General features: G+C 31.8%; 2 protein-coding genes across 7 annotated transcripts; both read left to right on the top strand.

Annotated features, from left to right (window-relative positions):
• Positions 1–4,285: 4,285 nt before the first annotated feature.
• LOC100527436 (uncharacterized) lies at positions 4,286–9,781 on the top strand. 5 transcript variants are annotated; one of them, XR_005890145.1, is made up of 4 exons: positions 4,307–4,442; positions 5,335–5,943; positions 8,082–8,164; positions 9,272–9,286. XR_005890145.1 is itself a non-coding variant. In XM_041013034.1 (4 exons), the coding sequence occupies exons 3-4, from the start codon at positions 5,390–5,392 to the stop codon at positions 9,339–9,341; spliced, it is 624 nt and encodes a 207-aa protein (XP_040868968.1). In that variant the 5' UTR covers positions 4,310–4,442; positions 4,829–4,884; positions 5,314–5,389; the 3' UTR covers positions 9,342–9,587. The 5 variants fall into 5 exon arrangements, 4 of the variants coding, with proteins under 4 accessions (XP_040868970.1, XP_040868968.1, XP_040868969.1 ...); XM_041013034.1 differs by lacking the exon at positions 8,082–8,164 and adding an exon at positions 4,829–4,884 and having other exon boundaries at positions 4,310–4,442; positions 5,314–5,943; positions 9,272–9,587; XM_041013036.1 differs by lacking the exon at positions 9,272–9,286 and having other exon boundaries at positions 4,286–4,442; positions 5,314–5,943.
• A 1,160-nt stretch (positions 9,782–10,941) lies between these two features.
• Positions 10,942–14,415, top strand: LOC100776918 (light-harvesting complex-like protein OHP2, chloroplastic). Of its 2 annotated transcripts, none has more exons than XM_003556114.5 (2): positions 10,942–11,578; positions 14,138–14,415. In XM_003556114.5, exons 1-2 carry the CDS (start codon positions 11,172–11,174, stop codon positions 14,250–14,252), a joined length of 522 nt encoding a protein of 173 aa, XP_003556162.1. In that variant the 5' UTR covers positions 10,942–11,171; the 3' UTR covers positions 14,253–14,415. The 2 variants fall into 2 exon arrangements, with proteins under 2 accessions (XP_003556162.1, XP_006606174.1); XM_006606111.4 differs by having other exon boundaries at positions 11,009–11,578; positions 11,771–14,189.
• The last annotated feature ends 497 nt before the right edge of the window (positions 14,416–14,912 follow it).

The raw sequence follows: 14,912 nt of genomic DNA, 5'->3' as shown, positions 1-14,912 counted from the left end.
ATAAAATATGTTTGAAAAAAAAAAATGAAGGAGTACCGGTTTAGGCTATTGGTGTTTATTGTAATTGTTTCACAATTAAAAAGACTGCGACTTGGTTTAATTAGGATTGTTACTTGATTTTTTTATACAAATTAATACCTGTCATTTAATAAATTATAATAGTGTTAGATATTTGTTGAATTGATTAATTCATATTGTCAAGTAGGACACCAACTTAGCAAACATTTAAGGTGGTTATTACTTCAGTAAAAGACAGAAATCGCCTCTTCAACCTAATACCTCAGCTCTCATGAACAGAAAAAGCAATACTATCTAATTCGTCTGCAACAAAAATTTGCAGCTTATAAATTAAAAGACAGAAATCGCCTTCAAAAGGAATACTTTAAGGTGGTTTTTACTTCAGTAAATGGTAAATATTAATTTGTGAATATATATTATATAAGATCTATTTTTTTTCATGTATAAAGTTATAAACCAAAGAAAAAATAGTTTAAAAAATATGCAGATTATATTTTTATTTTTCTTAAAATCATTATACTGGAAATTTATATATAATCACATTTCACGAAATCTTCATATTTGAGCATTTCTCAAATTCAGTAACATCAATATGATGGAGACTGCGGATTATCCAACTAGTATTTATTTATTTAGACATGGCCCTTTAAAATATTTTAATTTTCATATTCTAACAACACTTTCTACATGGTCAACACCAAATCAATAAGGAGCAAAGGAACTTAATTAAACATTGAAAGCTAAAGTTACGTGGTCTAGTGGCCCATCAATAAACTCATTCAATTAGTAGTTAGTACAGTACCTTATTAATTAGAGGTAGACCATGAACTAGAAACTAATTTATTTTATTTCATGAACTTGAAAGAATGTTTATTTTCGTTTCTTTATTTTTTTTAGGACAGGAATGTTTCACTCCAAGGCACACATTCTTCTTTTTCTAAAACAAAAAAGCATACATTTTTTTTTTTGCAAAAATTTAAATGGTTACTAGGAATTAACCTTGCTTTCAGTATTTACGATGATAGATAGTAACTAAAGTTTAGTTTGAAAAAATGTTTTTTTTTTGTTTTTAAAATTTTATATAAAAAACAGTAAAAACAACTATTAAGGTCTGATTAATTCTCTTCTCACTATTTGATTTTGAAATGATTTTTTAAAATAATTTCATACTACTAAGCAATATTAACTTTTTTTTATCAATTTTTTAGAAAAGGTCCTAAAACAAGTATTTTAGAAAAATAAAAAAAATGATTGAGAGATGCTTTCTCGCCTTTTTCTTTTTCATCTTGTTCAACTTTTTCCTCAATTTCACATTCTAGTTTGTGCCTTGTATCACCATTAACCCGATATCTCAAGAACCATTTAGCTTCATTTCAAAAACCAAAGAAATTTAAAAATAAAATGAAAATAAAAAACATTTTATCAAACTAAATTTTTCTAAATAAGTGGAGAGACCCTCTCACACAATTACCTTTCTATTATTATATATTATATATAGATAGAGTTTTATGATTTAATCAATTATTCATGTGCTATTTTTTTATAATTTTGTTATTATTTAGTTGATATAAGTCAATTACATTTAAATATGTTGCTTGTATTATTTTATGACATTATTATTTGTCAATTTAGGATAAAATTATGTTATTTTTTTAAAATTGTTTTTTATTTTACTTTTTTGTCATATATTCAATGATCTAATCAAACTAACCTGGTTGATCATTGGATTGGTTTGATTCAACTTAAACAATTCTTTGTTTTAAAAATTTGAGCCAATTAAAATTAATTAATTTGATTTTTTTTTTCAACTCTGAACCAAAGAATATCTCTATTATTTTCATACAAAAATTTATAATTTTTAACTTCATCATATACTATCATGAATCTTTAGATGAATTCATATAGACACTCTTGATTTTCCTCATATATTTATCATTAAGATTAATATATTGTAATATGTATATACTAGTAAGTATGATTTGGGATTTGATATGATAATATTAATAATTGATATTAATATATTTTAATATGCATATACTAATAAGTATGATTTGAGTCTAATATCTCTTTAATTATTCTCTCTATTTTAATTTTAAATATTTCTTAATAATTTTCTTTTATTCTTTTATCTTCCACGTAATCAAATCTATCCTTAAATCCATCGTATTAGAAATTGAAGGGAAATGGAAAAGTCTGCGGATAACAACTTTTGGTGGCTTGTGCAGTAAGTTGTATTGCATGAAAATTGGCAACCGCATATGTTTTCTGCTGAGATTTCCTCGTGGAATGAAAACTCACATGGAAGTGTGTGCTCATGGCATGGTGAGGATGCTGTTAACGAGGCCAAAGATTAATCACAACGTCATAAGTGACAATTTTAGACCCTTGCTTTTCGTTTCAGAATGCCAAATTTGGACCTTAGCTTGCATGGAAGTGCCAATAGATTGCAATGGTTTGGAACAAATGTATAAAAATATTCTCAAAGGAAAACTTTGGCTCTTACCACGGCTAACTGCTTATAAAATGTCACTCTTGTGTGTGCGGTTTTAGAAGCCAACCTTTGTTGTCAAATTGGATCCAAACTCAAACACAATTTAGAAAGGTTTTAATTTGATGGTTGGAATTCAAACTAGGTGATCAAAGTAAAGATCGATGAAAGAAAAACAATGTGATCGAAAGCTACTTATTTGATAAAACCTATCGCATTCTTAGCTGATTTTATTTTCTCTCTAGAAAATGTGGCGGAATAATTTTAATTTTTAATAGTTACACGGATTATCTTTTATATTACACAAAATATTATACATAATTCTATATTTATACAAATGCTAAACCGATATTCTCATAAACTTAAAAGTATAAATAATTTTATTGTCTATAATTTTGTTTACTTTCACTTATATTTTAGATAGTAAATACTTTCTTAAGTATACAGCAAAATCCTAAAAACAATTTCACTTCATCTATTGTAATAATTGATTCAACATACTTTTGTGACATAAAATAAAAGAAAGTGTTCACTTTAACCATTGGAGAATCTGGCCAATAATATTACGAAACTAATTTGAAAAGAAAAATCTTTATGTGTAATTTAAATATAAAAAATGTTAGTTTATGGTGTACTTGGGGACACACTTAGTATCCGTTACAACTTGCTCTTTGGTAAACATATACTGACTTATCCTAATTAAGTATGAAGGATATCTTTCTTCAAGTTGATCACTTTTTTGTTGTCAAAAAGCTGCACGCAACAATTTTAACATATCAATTTCATCATGTTTATCATTTTAGTTGGATCTTATCTTCACTTAAAATTCACCACACAAAAAACAGAACTTAAAAGGAACTCTAATTACATTATTTCATAAAATAAACAAATTTCAACTAACTTAATTTTGTTTAATGTTATTATTCTAAAAATACTTTTTAATTAATTCAAATGTAAGTATTATATCCAATTAATCTCTCTCTCTCTCTCTCTCTCTCTCTCTCTCTCTATATATATATATATATATATATATATATATATATATTTCATTAGATTATTTTATCTTTGTCAGTTTTTAAATTTTTATTATTTCTCTCCTTTTAAATTAATGTTGTTAGTTTTTTTTATATAATCATATTCACGTTTTGTTTTTTTAAAGTTAAAAAAGGTCAAAAGATGACTCTCCACTAGTATAATTAAAGGTAATTGAAGAAATATGTTTTTTATATAAATTAAAAAATAAATTTAACTAACATCTTTAATTAATGAAAAGATAGGTAGTTAAATTTATATTTGAGTCTCAAAAGATAACTTTTTTTAAATTTATAACCACCATAATTACAATCTTTAAATTTGAATATTGAAGTATTTATAAGTTTTAATTATTTGAGCTATGCTTCAGTTTAGAATTTAATAAATTTATTTCTCCTTTTGAAATATGTATTATGCAAGACTCAAACTCAACTAAGGTTCTTTCTCTCATTTTTTTTTATTAAAAAAAAATTCAAATAGCACAATGAATCTAATTTATTATTCTTTGTTAAAACCATTTTGTTCAACTACTTAAAAAAACGCCCATTCTAGATTTCTTGTAATTAAACTTAACCACTCTTTAACTACCAAAGAAATAAATAACGACAGCTAAAAATTAAAATTTATGTTAGACAAATAAAATTAATAAATTAAAAAACAAAGCATGCCATTGCGCACATTGAAGGATGGGGTCACGTCGCTATCATGCGCCGTGTGGGTCATTATCATATCCTCCTTTTAAATAATTGGAACCAGAAAAAAAAATATACAGAACCGTTTTTTTTCCCTTCTTATTCGTCGTTCTGTTCAATTCCTCGCCGAGTTTTTCGTCCAGATGCTACGAACCGTTGCCGTTGATCCACGCGCCGGCGACCTTCCGTTTTGATTCACCGGCACCGTTTTGGTACAGTAAACTCACTCCTTCTTCTTCGATCTGCGATTTGCCGTTTTGTTTCCCGAACAAGTGAGCGAAAACCGACACTTCGAAATCTCGCTTTGCGTTATTTGATTTGAGTGTGATTTCACTGTGTTCAGGGCTCGGCGTTTCTGATTTTCTTTTCTCATGCATTTGCAAGTAACTCAGAAGCTTTGTTTTAATTTTTTTTCCTATTTTTGTTTTTGCAATTTATTTTGTTTTCTCGGAGTTTAAATTGTGTTTGAAAAATTGCTTGCTAACTTGTGTATTCGGAGTGGTTGCATTGAAACAGAGATCTTACTTACTATTTTTATCTCGGTGGTGAATAAACGGAAATTGATTATTAATGTGTATATCATATGCATGTTCATTAGGTTGGTAATAAAATATACATGACGGTTTATATAAGATGGTTGGGAGTATTGAGAAGGTGAGTTATGTTTCTATCTTGAGCTTTTTTCTTTATAACTACTTTGATGATTTTAGCAAAAACGTAACTCGATTATTTTGTGGCAATTTTTGCTGCATGGTTTTTTTTTTTATATATATATATTTTGGACAACATATTCACCACGTTTCGAGCATCTTGTGACTTGTGGAAGTCTTAAAGTGTTTTAGTTCTGTGAGTTTGTCCTTGTCTTAAACTCTTAAGGCTTTTGAAATCTGTGTTTTTGCTATGAAATATGCTTTTCTTGTCTTATCAACATTGAATTAGCTCAAGCGAGCATATTCTGTCTTTTAATAGTTGAAGGGAATGACTGGAATGAAAAGTATTGTTAAAAATGTTAAAGAAGTTATGAAACGAAAATTTTGAAGCCACGAAATATCATTCTGATCTCTGATTACTTTTGGTTGAAAGGCTGTTACTTTGGTTCTTCAGAGAGAAGGGAGCCATTTATAGAAATTATTTTATGGTGCGCCGATGAGCAGAACTGATGTTATTGGCAGTAGAAGGAGGGGGATTCTTCTCTGCTTCGGCTTCAGGGTATACTAAGGGCCTGAGCCTTCTCCTCTTGGGTCAGAGGAATGAGGATAAACCCATGAGAGTAGCGCCCTGGAACCAGTACCAGTTGGTAGACCAAGAATCTGACCCCGAGCTCCAGCTGGCTTCCACAAAGAATCGCCTCTCCCGCGGCTGTGCCTCCTTTGTTTGCTTTGGTCGCACTTCCGCAGGGCTTGATACTCCATCTCCCCTTAAAGTGGGCCCTGCCCAACAACATGATGTCTCACCTGGGACACTGGTTTCCAATAAGGGAAAGGATCCTTCAGCACATGTAGATGATGAAAGTGATAACAGAAAGGTTACACTTAAAAGTAGCATAAAGAAGCCGCAAATTAGTAAACCCATTCCTGTTGAGGCTGCTAATGAACATGAAGCATCAGGTGGACAGGGGATTTGTACTCCTGGAGGTCAACCCGAAAGAAGGAAAGTGCAGTGGACAGATAATTGTGGTAGTGAGCTTGTTGAAATTCGAGAATTTGAGCCCAGGTATTTGAATATTTTATTTTCTATATCAGCTATTATGAAAGGAGGAATCTTTCTCTTTTGTTCGAATGCAAAATTTTAACTGTCTTTTTTATGAGATTTTATCACTGGGAGCTCCTGATTCTTAATATTGTGTGATTCATACTAGTGAATTGGATATGTTTGGATGGCCTTTTGTGTTTCCCCCCATCTTTATCGTGATAAACAATGTATGAAGCTTTTAGCATTTTTGCTTGAGCCTGAGTTGAACGAAATAGGTTTTCATTTTTGCAAAATAAAGTTTGAACTAAATTCTGAATAGAGATTGAGTGTCTATGGTTTCTCCAAGCCTAAGGTGTTTTACATTTATTCATTCCAAATTCTGTTAGGTCCAAATGGTATCTTGAAGGCTAAGCTGGTAGTCTGCATTCTGTGCTTGACTATTATTGAATGAAAATGTTGGATGCATTCAGAATTCGGATACACTTTGTGTTGAAACTTGAAAGACTGTCATTCATGCCTTTCATTTTTAATCAAGAGGAAAAGATGTAAGAAATTGCAAAGCTCAGTTTTCTTAAAATATGATTAGAAAAAAGTCAGGATTCATGATTGAGTTCTAAGTTATGGGTTCTAACTTCTATTTCTATGGAATCCTAGAATTGTCTAGTGCTCAGGATATGACCTTTCTTGATGCTGTATTTAAGGTTATAACTTTCAACATCAGTTGGAAGCAATGTTGTTAATAACCGTTACAGTGCTGCCATAATGTGGCATTTTCAACCCTTGCCATAGGCATTTGTGAAGGGAGACCTGCTATAGCAGCGTGATAGGTTGCAATGACCTATTATAATGTGGTCTCTCTATATGAAGTGGATTTGGAAATTGAAAGGATTTGTTATGGTGATTTGATTTCCCCCCTTTGTTTTTTTCTTACCTCTTATAAGAGGATGCCTTGCCTCTGTCATTGTCCTTAATTCCATCATGATCAAATTTATTCTTGTCCACAGGAAGTATATAAAAGAGATTCCTGAATTTACTCTTTTTGTTGGATGTGCGATCACTTAATTTCTGCTAATTTTAAACTTTTGCACCTTATTGATCTGTTCTGAGCTTGATCTTATCAATGATCAATCATCATTAAACACAGCTGGCTCTTTTCTAAGAGTATATGCACCTACTGTATACAAGGTTCTACACCATATGCTTATGTTAGTTATTTATTTAGCTTATTAAACTGTATTACTTTCATGATCTTCAATGATTTAATTTGTGCTATATGAAGCTTTCCACCAATTACATTCAACAATGCTCTTTTGCCATAAAAAAAATGGAAGAAACCTTTTGCTAGTAGTAAACAGATATTTTACTCTTTGTTTGATCCATGGACATCTTGTGTACTCTGGTTTGGCATAAAATGTAAGTAGTTTGCTTCCTGGTTGGGGAGATTTACTTGGAAGCAGCATGGAAATGGAACATTTTCTCGAATTTTGATGCCTACCATCAATGTTGGAGGAATAAGAATATAGTTTTTCCACATGTGCGTACCTCTTTTAATGGTTTTTGAGTTTTTCCATGTTGATACCATATCTTACAAATCAACTTTTTTTTCATTCTTCTCTTTCTCTCTCCTGTGAAACTCTTCTTCATTGGTCCTCGTTAAAACAATCAAAATTTCAAATCCAATGCAACTTCTCTATATTGAAGCTTTATGGCTGAATACTTGTCCTATTCTGGTAAATGTATTTCTTTAAGAGCTAATTTGCTGCTTTCACAGCACCATTGTTGTTGCCTTTATGGTGATGGAATCTGTCCACAACCTAGAAAATAGTCTCCTCTAGAGTCTAGATTTCTAATGCTATTGCCTGGTAAACACATTCATTACCATTCTAGGCCCAGCAGAATGCAATTCCTTCTGTAAGGACAATGGTCTTGTTTTTTTGCCCTCGTCATCTTTTGGCTCATTGGTTTCAGTTCAGCAATTCATTGTGTGTTAAGACTTTGGAAAGTCTGTTCTTCAGTGACTAATGGTTCAATCCAGTGCATCTGTTTGTGGACCTGGTGATAGTTGATATCTCATTTTTGTTGATTGAATATGGCGAAGAATGCATCTATGGTGGATACCCTGGCTGACTTGTTCTACTGGTCCTGTGAAATGGTTTCAGGAGATGATTTGGTAGTGATCTAATTCACAAGGAACTCTGCAAAGGAACGTATTTTGGTTGTTGGACTTGGAGCTAATAAGCAGGTTTAGACGTTTAGTTAATTCCAATTAAGTGATGAATACATTGAATTCTCACTTGTGATGTTGACATGGAAAAGTTTGCTGATGTGGACACGTGGATGTTCCCTATGCCACATCAGAAAATTTTGGCAGCTTCTACTTATGTTAGGACCCAATAAAAAGTAGAATAGAATTATAGTAACTCAGTTTAAAGAGGTAAGGATCAAGACTTATTTAAAATTGCGTGCAACTGTAGGGGCCATGTAAAGCATGTTATAGTGATATGAAACCTTGAGATTATGTCTCTATTTCGTTCAATATTCCTGTTTATAACTTTATTAAATAGTACATCATAAATGAGACTATGCTACAATTAGTTTGTCAATTACCTGTCTTGTACCCCGTAGGTATGACACGCATGGAGCTAGGGCGGGAAGTGCCCTACCCCCGTCTCTATTATTTCCCTATTCCTATTCCTATCCTCATCATGATTCCCACTTTGGGTTAATTTTTTCCCATCCCTGATTCCTTGAAGGTCCTTGTGGGACCTTGAAATTGTAAATAATAATAATAATAACAACAATAAAGGTATTCAGGTCTCCTTTAACAAATTCAAAATTGTAAAAAAAAAAATTTATATATTGTAATATATATATATATATATATAGAGAGAGAGAGAGAGAGAGAGGGGGGAGGGGGGGGATTCTCATTTTAAGAATGTGAGAATAATAAATCTTGATTATACAAACATATATGGGTGATCACATGATTATTTAAAAAATTCATGTGCATTTATCTTATAATTTTCACTATTCAAATAGTAAGATAGAGTCAATATTTATTATTCATTTCTCATAATAACTAAGTATTTTTACATGAATAAGAGTGATTTTGTCATTTTAAATGCATGGAGACCCCTCAGTATGATCCCAAATATACTTCCAAGTATCCGGATAGGTTCACAACCAATAAATTTATGTATTCTGCTGTGCTACATTTTATTTTATTATTCTTACGAGATGAGTTGATTGTGAGGAAAGTTTACAACCAATAATTTTTTTTTTTTGTTTACATGCTTTATTACCTTCTTGTAATTGATTCAATACGATGCAATTTGTCATTCAACTGCAGTGAAGTGGATGGATCGGATGATGAATTTGATAGTGGAAATGACAGAACTTGTTCCTGTGCGATTATGTAAATTGGAGTTTCATTAAGTTGATAGGTTCATCGGGTCATTCACTGCTAACCCAATCCATCACCCGGTTTGAGGCAAAAGAGGCAAAGGTTTCAGTTCTGTGGAGATATATACACCAACAACTTGCCTGAGTGATGTGTCTGTTATTGCTTTGCTGCGGCTTTAAATTTTGGTCCTCTGCCCCTCATCAATTTGTATAATTGTTGTCATATGTGAATTCTTTGTCTTTGATTCATCATTTTTATGCTACTTTATGTTCTATTTTTTTATATGGATTAACAAAGTTTTCTTTCGATGATCTGGCGTTATCTTGAAAAAAGGTAATAGAAATGTAAGATTTTGTAAAAAATCAGTGTGGCAACCTGGTAACAAACTTGTGATGAGACTAGGATTTGTTAAGATTTATCTATTGAAAGTATGAAGAAAGGCACATGCTCGTGCAATTGCTTTTTAGGTTGTTGAAGATTGTTCGGGTCTTCGTCGGGTAAAGTTAACGTTCGTCCATGATGTCTAAAAGATGAACCAGTTTTCTTGCATTCAGGGTTGGATTTGGAATTCCGTTTGTCCTATTTTTCTTGACCGTTTTGTTACTTTTTGGTTTTTTAAGTAAAATTGTTAAGGACATGTTTGGGGTGGTTTTTTATTCGTAAGTCTTACAAATTTTAAAAATAATAACTAGTTTTTAGTTTTTAAAGTTTAATTTTAGTTTTTTCTGTCTCTAATTTTAACTTCTAAATAAACTCATTTTGGCAAATTTATTCAAGTTAATATATTAGACAAGGTTGGGTTGGTAAGAGGAAACGAAACAAGTTACGAATATTACTACAGAAGGGTAATTAAGGAAATATAATTTTTTTTTCTGTAGTTCTTCGTTATTTTACTTTAGTTTTCCATGTAGATAATATAATTTATACTTTGGTTGCTATTGTTTGATTTAGTGAAGTGTACTTATATAATCTTTTAAGTTTTTTCTTATTAATTTTCTAAAAGTATCTTTTAAAAATAAGGAAATATTTTAAAAAAATAATCTTCTCAAACTTATTTGAATGTTTTTAATTAAGTAAACTTAGTTTATTTTAATGATTTATCATGAATTGTAAATATAGCAAGTGATCCATCCAATGGGCAAGCAATTAAAACAAAATATAAATAATTAACAAGAGTGATATTGTGATAAAACGACCGAAAAGCAAAACAAAGGATATAGGTAATTAATTCTAATATGATCGTGGAAACGAAATTTAACCTACTTTTTTTTTTTACTTAAATACAAGTATAATGTTTAAAGTCATAATCATACAACCAGTAATAAACTGACTATCTATTGAAACCTGTATAACTGGACAAATATTTAGTACCGAATACGAATATGGTAATCCATAAATTTTAAGGTCCACCACTTTTTTAGCTAACAGATTCACATTTTTTTTAAGTTAATATTTTCTAGTTTTATAAAATGATGGGAATATAAAGAGGAATTAAAAAATAAAATAAAATATGAGTTCTACACTTCTACCGCATATTCTCTCAAGTCAAACACTAGCAAAACCCAATGGTTGACGTTTACTCACTTGAGAGGTATAAAGCATAAACACGACATTGATGGTGCAAGTTAAGGCCCTTGCATCCCTCCACAGAACTGGAGCCACCTTCCAGTGGATACTTGGCCAAACCTTGTCCACAAACCCACCCTCTGATTTTGATAAGACATGTCCAACTCTAAGGTTCAAACAAGGCCAATTGTTGAAGAAAAAGTTAAATGCATAAAAAAAGTTAAAAATTAACAAAAAATAAAATATAAGGATTGAGTATCCCCAATCCAACAAAAAAAAAATGTCTGTGGCATCTTCATTTCCATGCATCAAAGTCCCAGCTTGTTCCTCCTCTCCATCATGCACATCTTCATCAACTTCATCATTTAGATTTTCTTCTTCCAAGCCTCATGCTGCTGTTTCTATAAGGAACTCCCAGACTGAAGGGCCTCTGAGAAGACCAGTGGCTCCTTCAGTGAGAGAACCATCAAGTAGTGTCCCTCAGCCACTGAAGCCTTCAGCTCCTTCTCAGGTTCCACCCCTGAAGGCTTCTCCTGTTGCTGGGGATGATAAGAATGTCATTACATTAGAGTTTCAGAGGCAGAAGGCTAAGGAGCTGCAGGAGTACTTCAAACAGAAGAAGCTGGAAGATGCAAATCAGGGTCCTTTCTTTGGCTTCATTGGCAAAAATGAGATTAGCAACGGAAGGTAAAAAAATTAATTTTCTTTTGGGACCTATTAAAGTTGGAGTTTTTCTTATGCGGGTTTATGTTGCATTTTTTTTTTTTTTTAAATGTTGGTCTTGGTAGAACTAGTTAATTGTGAGCTGCTATTTGGTTGAATGTTGGTGGTGATCAAAATATTGGCTGAACCTTAAATCTGTCTGCGTTGTGACGATAGGCTAGCAGATTTCAAGAAATGGTACTTCCAAATTCGTTACAATCATGATTATCTTAGTTCTGTAGTTATGATGGAGGAGAAGGAAAAGCAAGATGGTAATAAGAACAACTCACTTTTGTGGTGGTTGCAAACAATTTTGGAGTTCTAGGTCCATTTTTTTGGGTCTTTTCTTCCAGTAATTGGAATGTCAAGCTTATTTTTTGTCAACTTTGTGGGAGAGCTTTAGAGAAATAAGCAATTAATGGTCACTCTGTTAAAGTAGTTTTTGTTACTGATATTGCTAACGAAAATAAGGAAGGGAAACAGATTGGAAAAGTTCAGTAGTTTGGAAGAAATTAGTGCAACCAATGGAGGACTAGATTGAAATGTAATTTAAAAATTACAAATTATTTTCAATTGGGTTCATACAGAAGTAAAAAGTATGAATTACCTGTATTTGTTGACATTTTCATCATTGTCTCTTCTTGCACGAGGGATACCTTAACCTGACCAAATTGTGTGAGTCCATGTAAAGCTTGCCCCCTATTTTCTTTTTGCTGGGGAGGGTACATATACATAGGAGGCTCAAGCACGTAGAGGAAGGAAAAAGGTGGCCTGGCGGAGGATTGAACCTCCAACATCAACGCCACACCCAAATCTTAAAATTCTTGTCCAAAATTCAAGTGTCTTGTTTTGAAGGTCAAATTCCCTAAATTAGTTATAACCCAAATTCTCTTGGTGAAACAACTTTACCTAAATTCTACTAACTAGCCGAATTCTGTAGGTCAAAATAACAAAGTAAGGTCATGAAGTGTTATGGAATTCAAGCAAAGATCACACAAAAAAAGCTATCTATCATAGATTGACTTCATTCATAGTACTAAATACGACAAGCATCCTCATATCTCACTGTTCCTAGCATAAACATGAGCCAAACAACATTTGAATGGTGATCAAGCATCCAAAATCCAAAAAAAAAAAAAACGAAGCATCCAAAAGCATTAAGCATAGCAATTGAAACTCAACCAAGGCAAACTGTTAATAGCATAACTCAATTAAATTAAGTTAAAATATCATCAAAGCCAAATGAAATCATTAGCTTAGTAAACAGGTGTTTAACTAAAGATGAATAAAACCTTAAAAACAAAGAGAAAGGAAAAGAAGAAACTCCATGGGAAGATGAAAGATTCTCCTTCTTCCACCTCCAAGCTCCAAGGAAATGCAAAACCAGGACTCCCAAAAATGTGTTTCTGAAAAAAAACCCTTGGTAGTGCTATGGCGCCAACTTGATAGTGCTATGGTGGAAACTGCCAAGTAATCAGAATGCTACTTCCTGATTGTGCATGTAGTGCTGTGTGATTTCAGCGCATTATGCTATGTATCCAAAGAGTAATCCATGCTTATTTCCAATACATTGACTTCAAGTATTCAATTGCTATGACATTGGGCTATGCTTTCTTTCTTCCCCCTCGTGTTTTGCTTACCTAAACAATTAAAAAACACATTAAATTCCTAACATTAACAATCTAAAAGAGTAAAAAGTAATGACAAAAATAACTAAAAAATAAAAATTCAAAGGCATCACCCTAGCACACTTAATTGCTAACAAAGTCATGGACAAAAGCTAATTTCTGAGCCTAAAAGCCAATTGTAAAAATTATAATATTTGATATAACCAAAATTTCTAATTTATCAATTAGATGGTAGTTATCAATGATTGGTAGGGACAATAACTCATCTACATATACATACACTTCAATTTTTGAATTATAACTTACGCCCTAACTCAGTTGGAAAGAAAATCACCTTGCATACCATTCAGAATGTCATGTTAATTATCCCCAAATCCTAAGCTGATAGGCAAAGACTCGTGGATGATTTTCACTATTTTATATATTTAACACCCCCACCACCGAATGCACGAGTCAATTGGGCTTGAAGCGTGCAAATAAATAAGCATGCTCAGTTACCTTGTGTTGATATTCAACTTGCTGGGAATTAACAGGCCAAATTTCCTCTTATGTGAATGTAAAATAGACACTATGTGGAAGTAATTTTATTATATATGTAAGATTAATAGGTATGGACTTTTTACTCTGTCAACCAGTCAAAATAGAGTATTATTTATTCTATATTAAATATGAAAGGAGATAAATATTGCAGTACTATTTTCTCCTTCAGTGCTAATCCAGCTGTTAATTACTTGATACTCTAAGCTTAAGCTCGTCTCACAGAAGGATCTTTTCAGTAACTTGACTGATTGTGTTTAAGAGTATGTATTCATTTTTATATGATACCTTAGTTGTTTCATTGAATATGTGCATACTCAATGCTAGTTCTGCTCTGCCTATTTATTTGACTTTTTAATCTGGACTTTTGTTTCAACAGATGGGCTATGTTTGGTTTTGCTGTTGGATTGCTAACAGAGTATGCAACAGGATCAGATTTTGTTGATCAAGTAAAGATCCTTCTATCAAATTTTGGGATAGTAGATTTGGAATGAATACCATAAGATTATATACTGTCAATATTTTTATGTAACTTTTCCTAGCGTAAACATCGTTCATCAATTTGTTTCATCCTCATATATAGCAAGCAAGCAAGCTTGCTTCTTTGTCTTCACATTTATGAAATAACAATAATATCATGATTTTCCTTGTCCTTTATGCTCAAAGTCTTGCTATAAATATGGTTAAGCACCAATATGGTTAACCATACCTTATGTATGTGATCTGAAGTTCGACCGTCGAGATTATGCGTATGAAAATATTAGGTTAGATCAATCACTTAAATGATTCTCATTCACAATACGTCGGGTACAATAATAATAATAATAAATCATTGCATTGTAGTTAGCATCAGATATCAAATGAAATGAGTAATATTGTCAGTCATAATTTAAGCATAAATTATTCTTTATAGGAACTGCATTATTTATTCCCCTGACCTGAAAATCCTCGTTATACCATCCAAACCTGCAATATTGTCTCTTCACAACTCGAATCTCATTGCATGCCCGAGCATGGATTTATCCAAAGAGTATAATTACACCTTGTGGGAGACTCAAAAAGTAGTAAAATGATATTTTTAATGCAGAACATCTTATGCATTATTTTAACATGCAATGGAAACCAAATTTCTCATGTTTTGAAAATATTACCAT

Source organism: Glycine max, chromosome 20 (assembly GCF_000004515.6).
Source record: "Glycine max cultivar Williams 82 chromosome 20, Glycine_max_v4.0, whole genome shotgun sequence".
NCBI lineage: Eukaryota > Viridiplantae > Streptophyta > Magnoliopsida > Fabales > Fabaceae > Glycine > Glycine max.
The sequence above is the reverse complement of the archived record's forward strand: the minus strand, read 5'-3'. Positions and strand labels throughout refer to the sequence as shown.

What these genes read in the sequence shown, in the direction of transcription:
- LOC100527436 (NM_001369299.1), top strand. Translation starts at nt 5,390, where the DNA reads ATGTTATTGGCAGTAGAAGGAGGGGGATTCTTCTCTGCTTCGGCTTCA. An exon ending in ATTCGAGAATTTGAGCCCAG is followed by an intron (nt 5,944 to 9,271) that starts GTATTTGAATAT and finishes ATTCAACTGCAG; the next exon opens with TGAAGTGGATGGATCGGATG.
- LOC100776918 (XM_006606111.4), top strand. Translation starts at nt 11,172, where the DNA reads ATGTCTGTGGCATCTTCATTTCCATGCATCAAAGTCCCAGCTTGTTCC. An exon ending in AATGAGATTAGCAACGGAAG is followed by an intron (nt 11,579 to 11,770) that starts GTAAAAAAATTA and finishes TTGTGACGATAG; the next exon opens with GCTAGCAGATTTCAAGAAAT.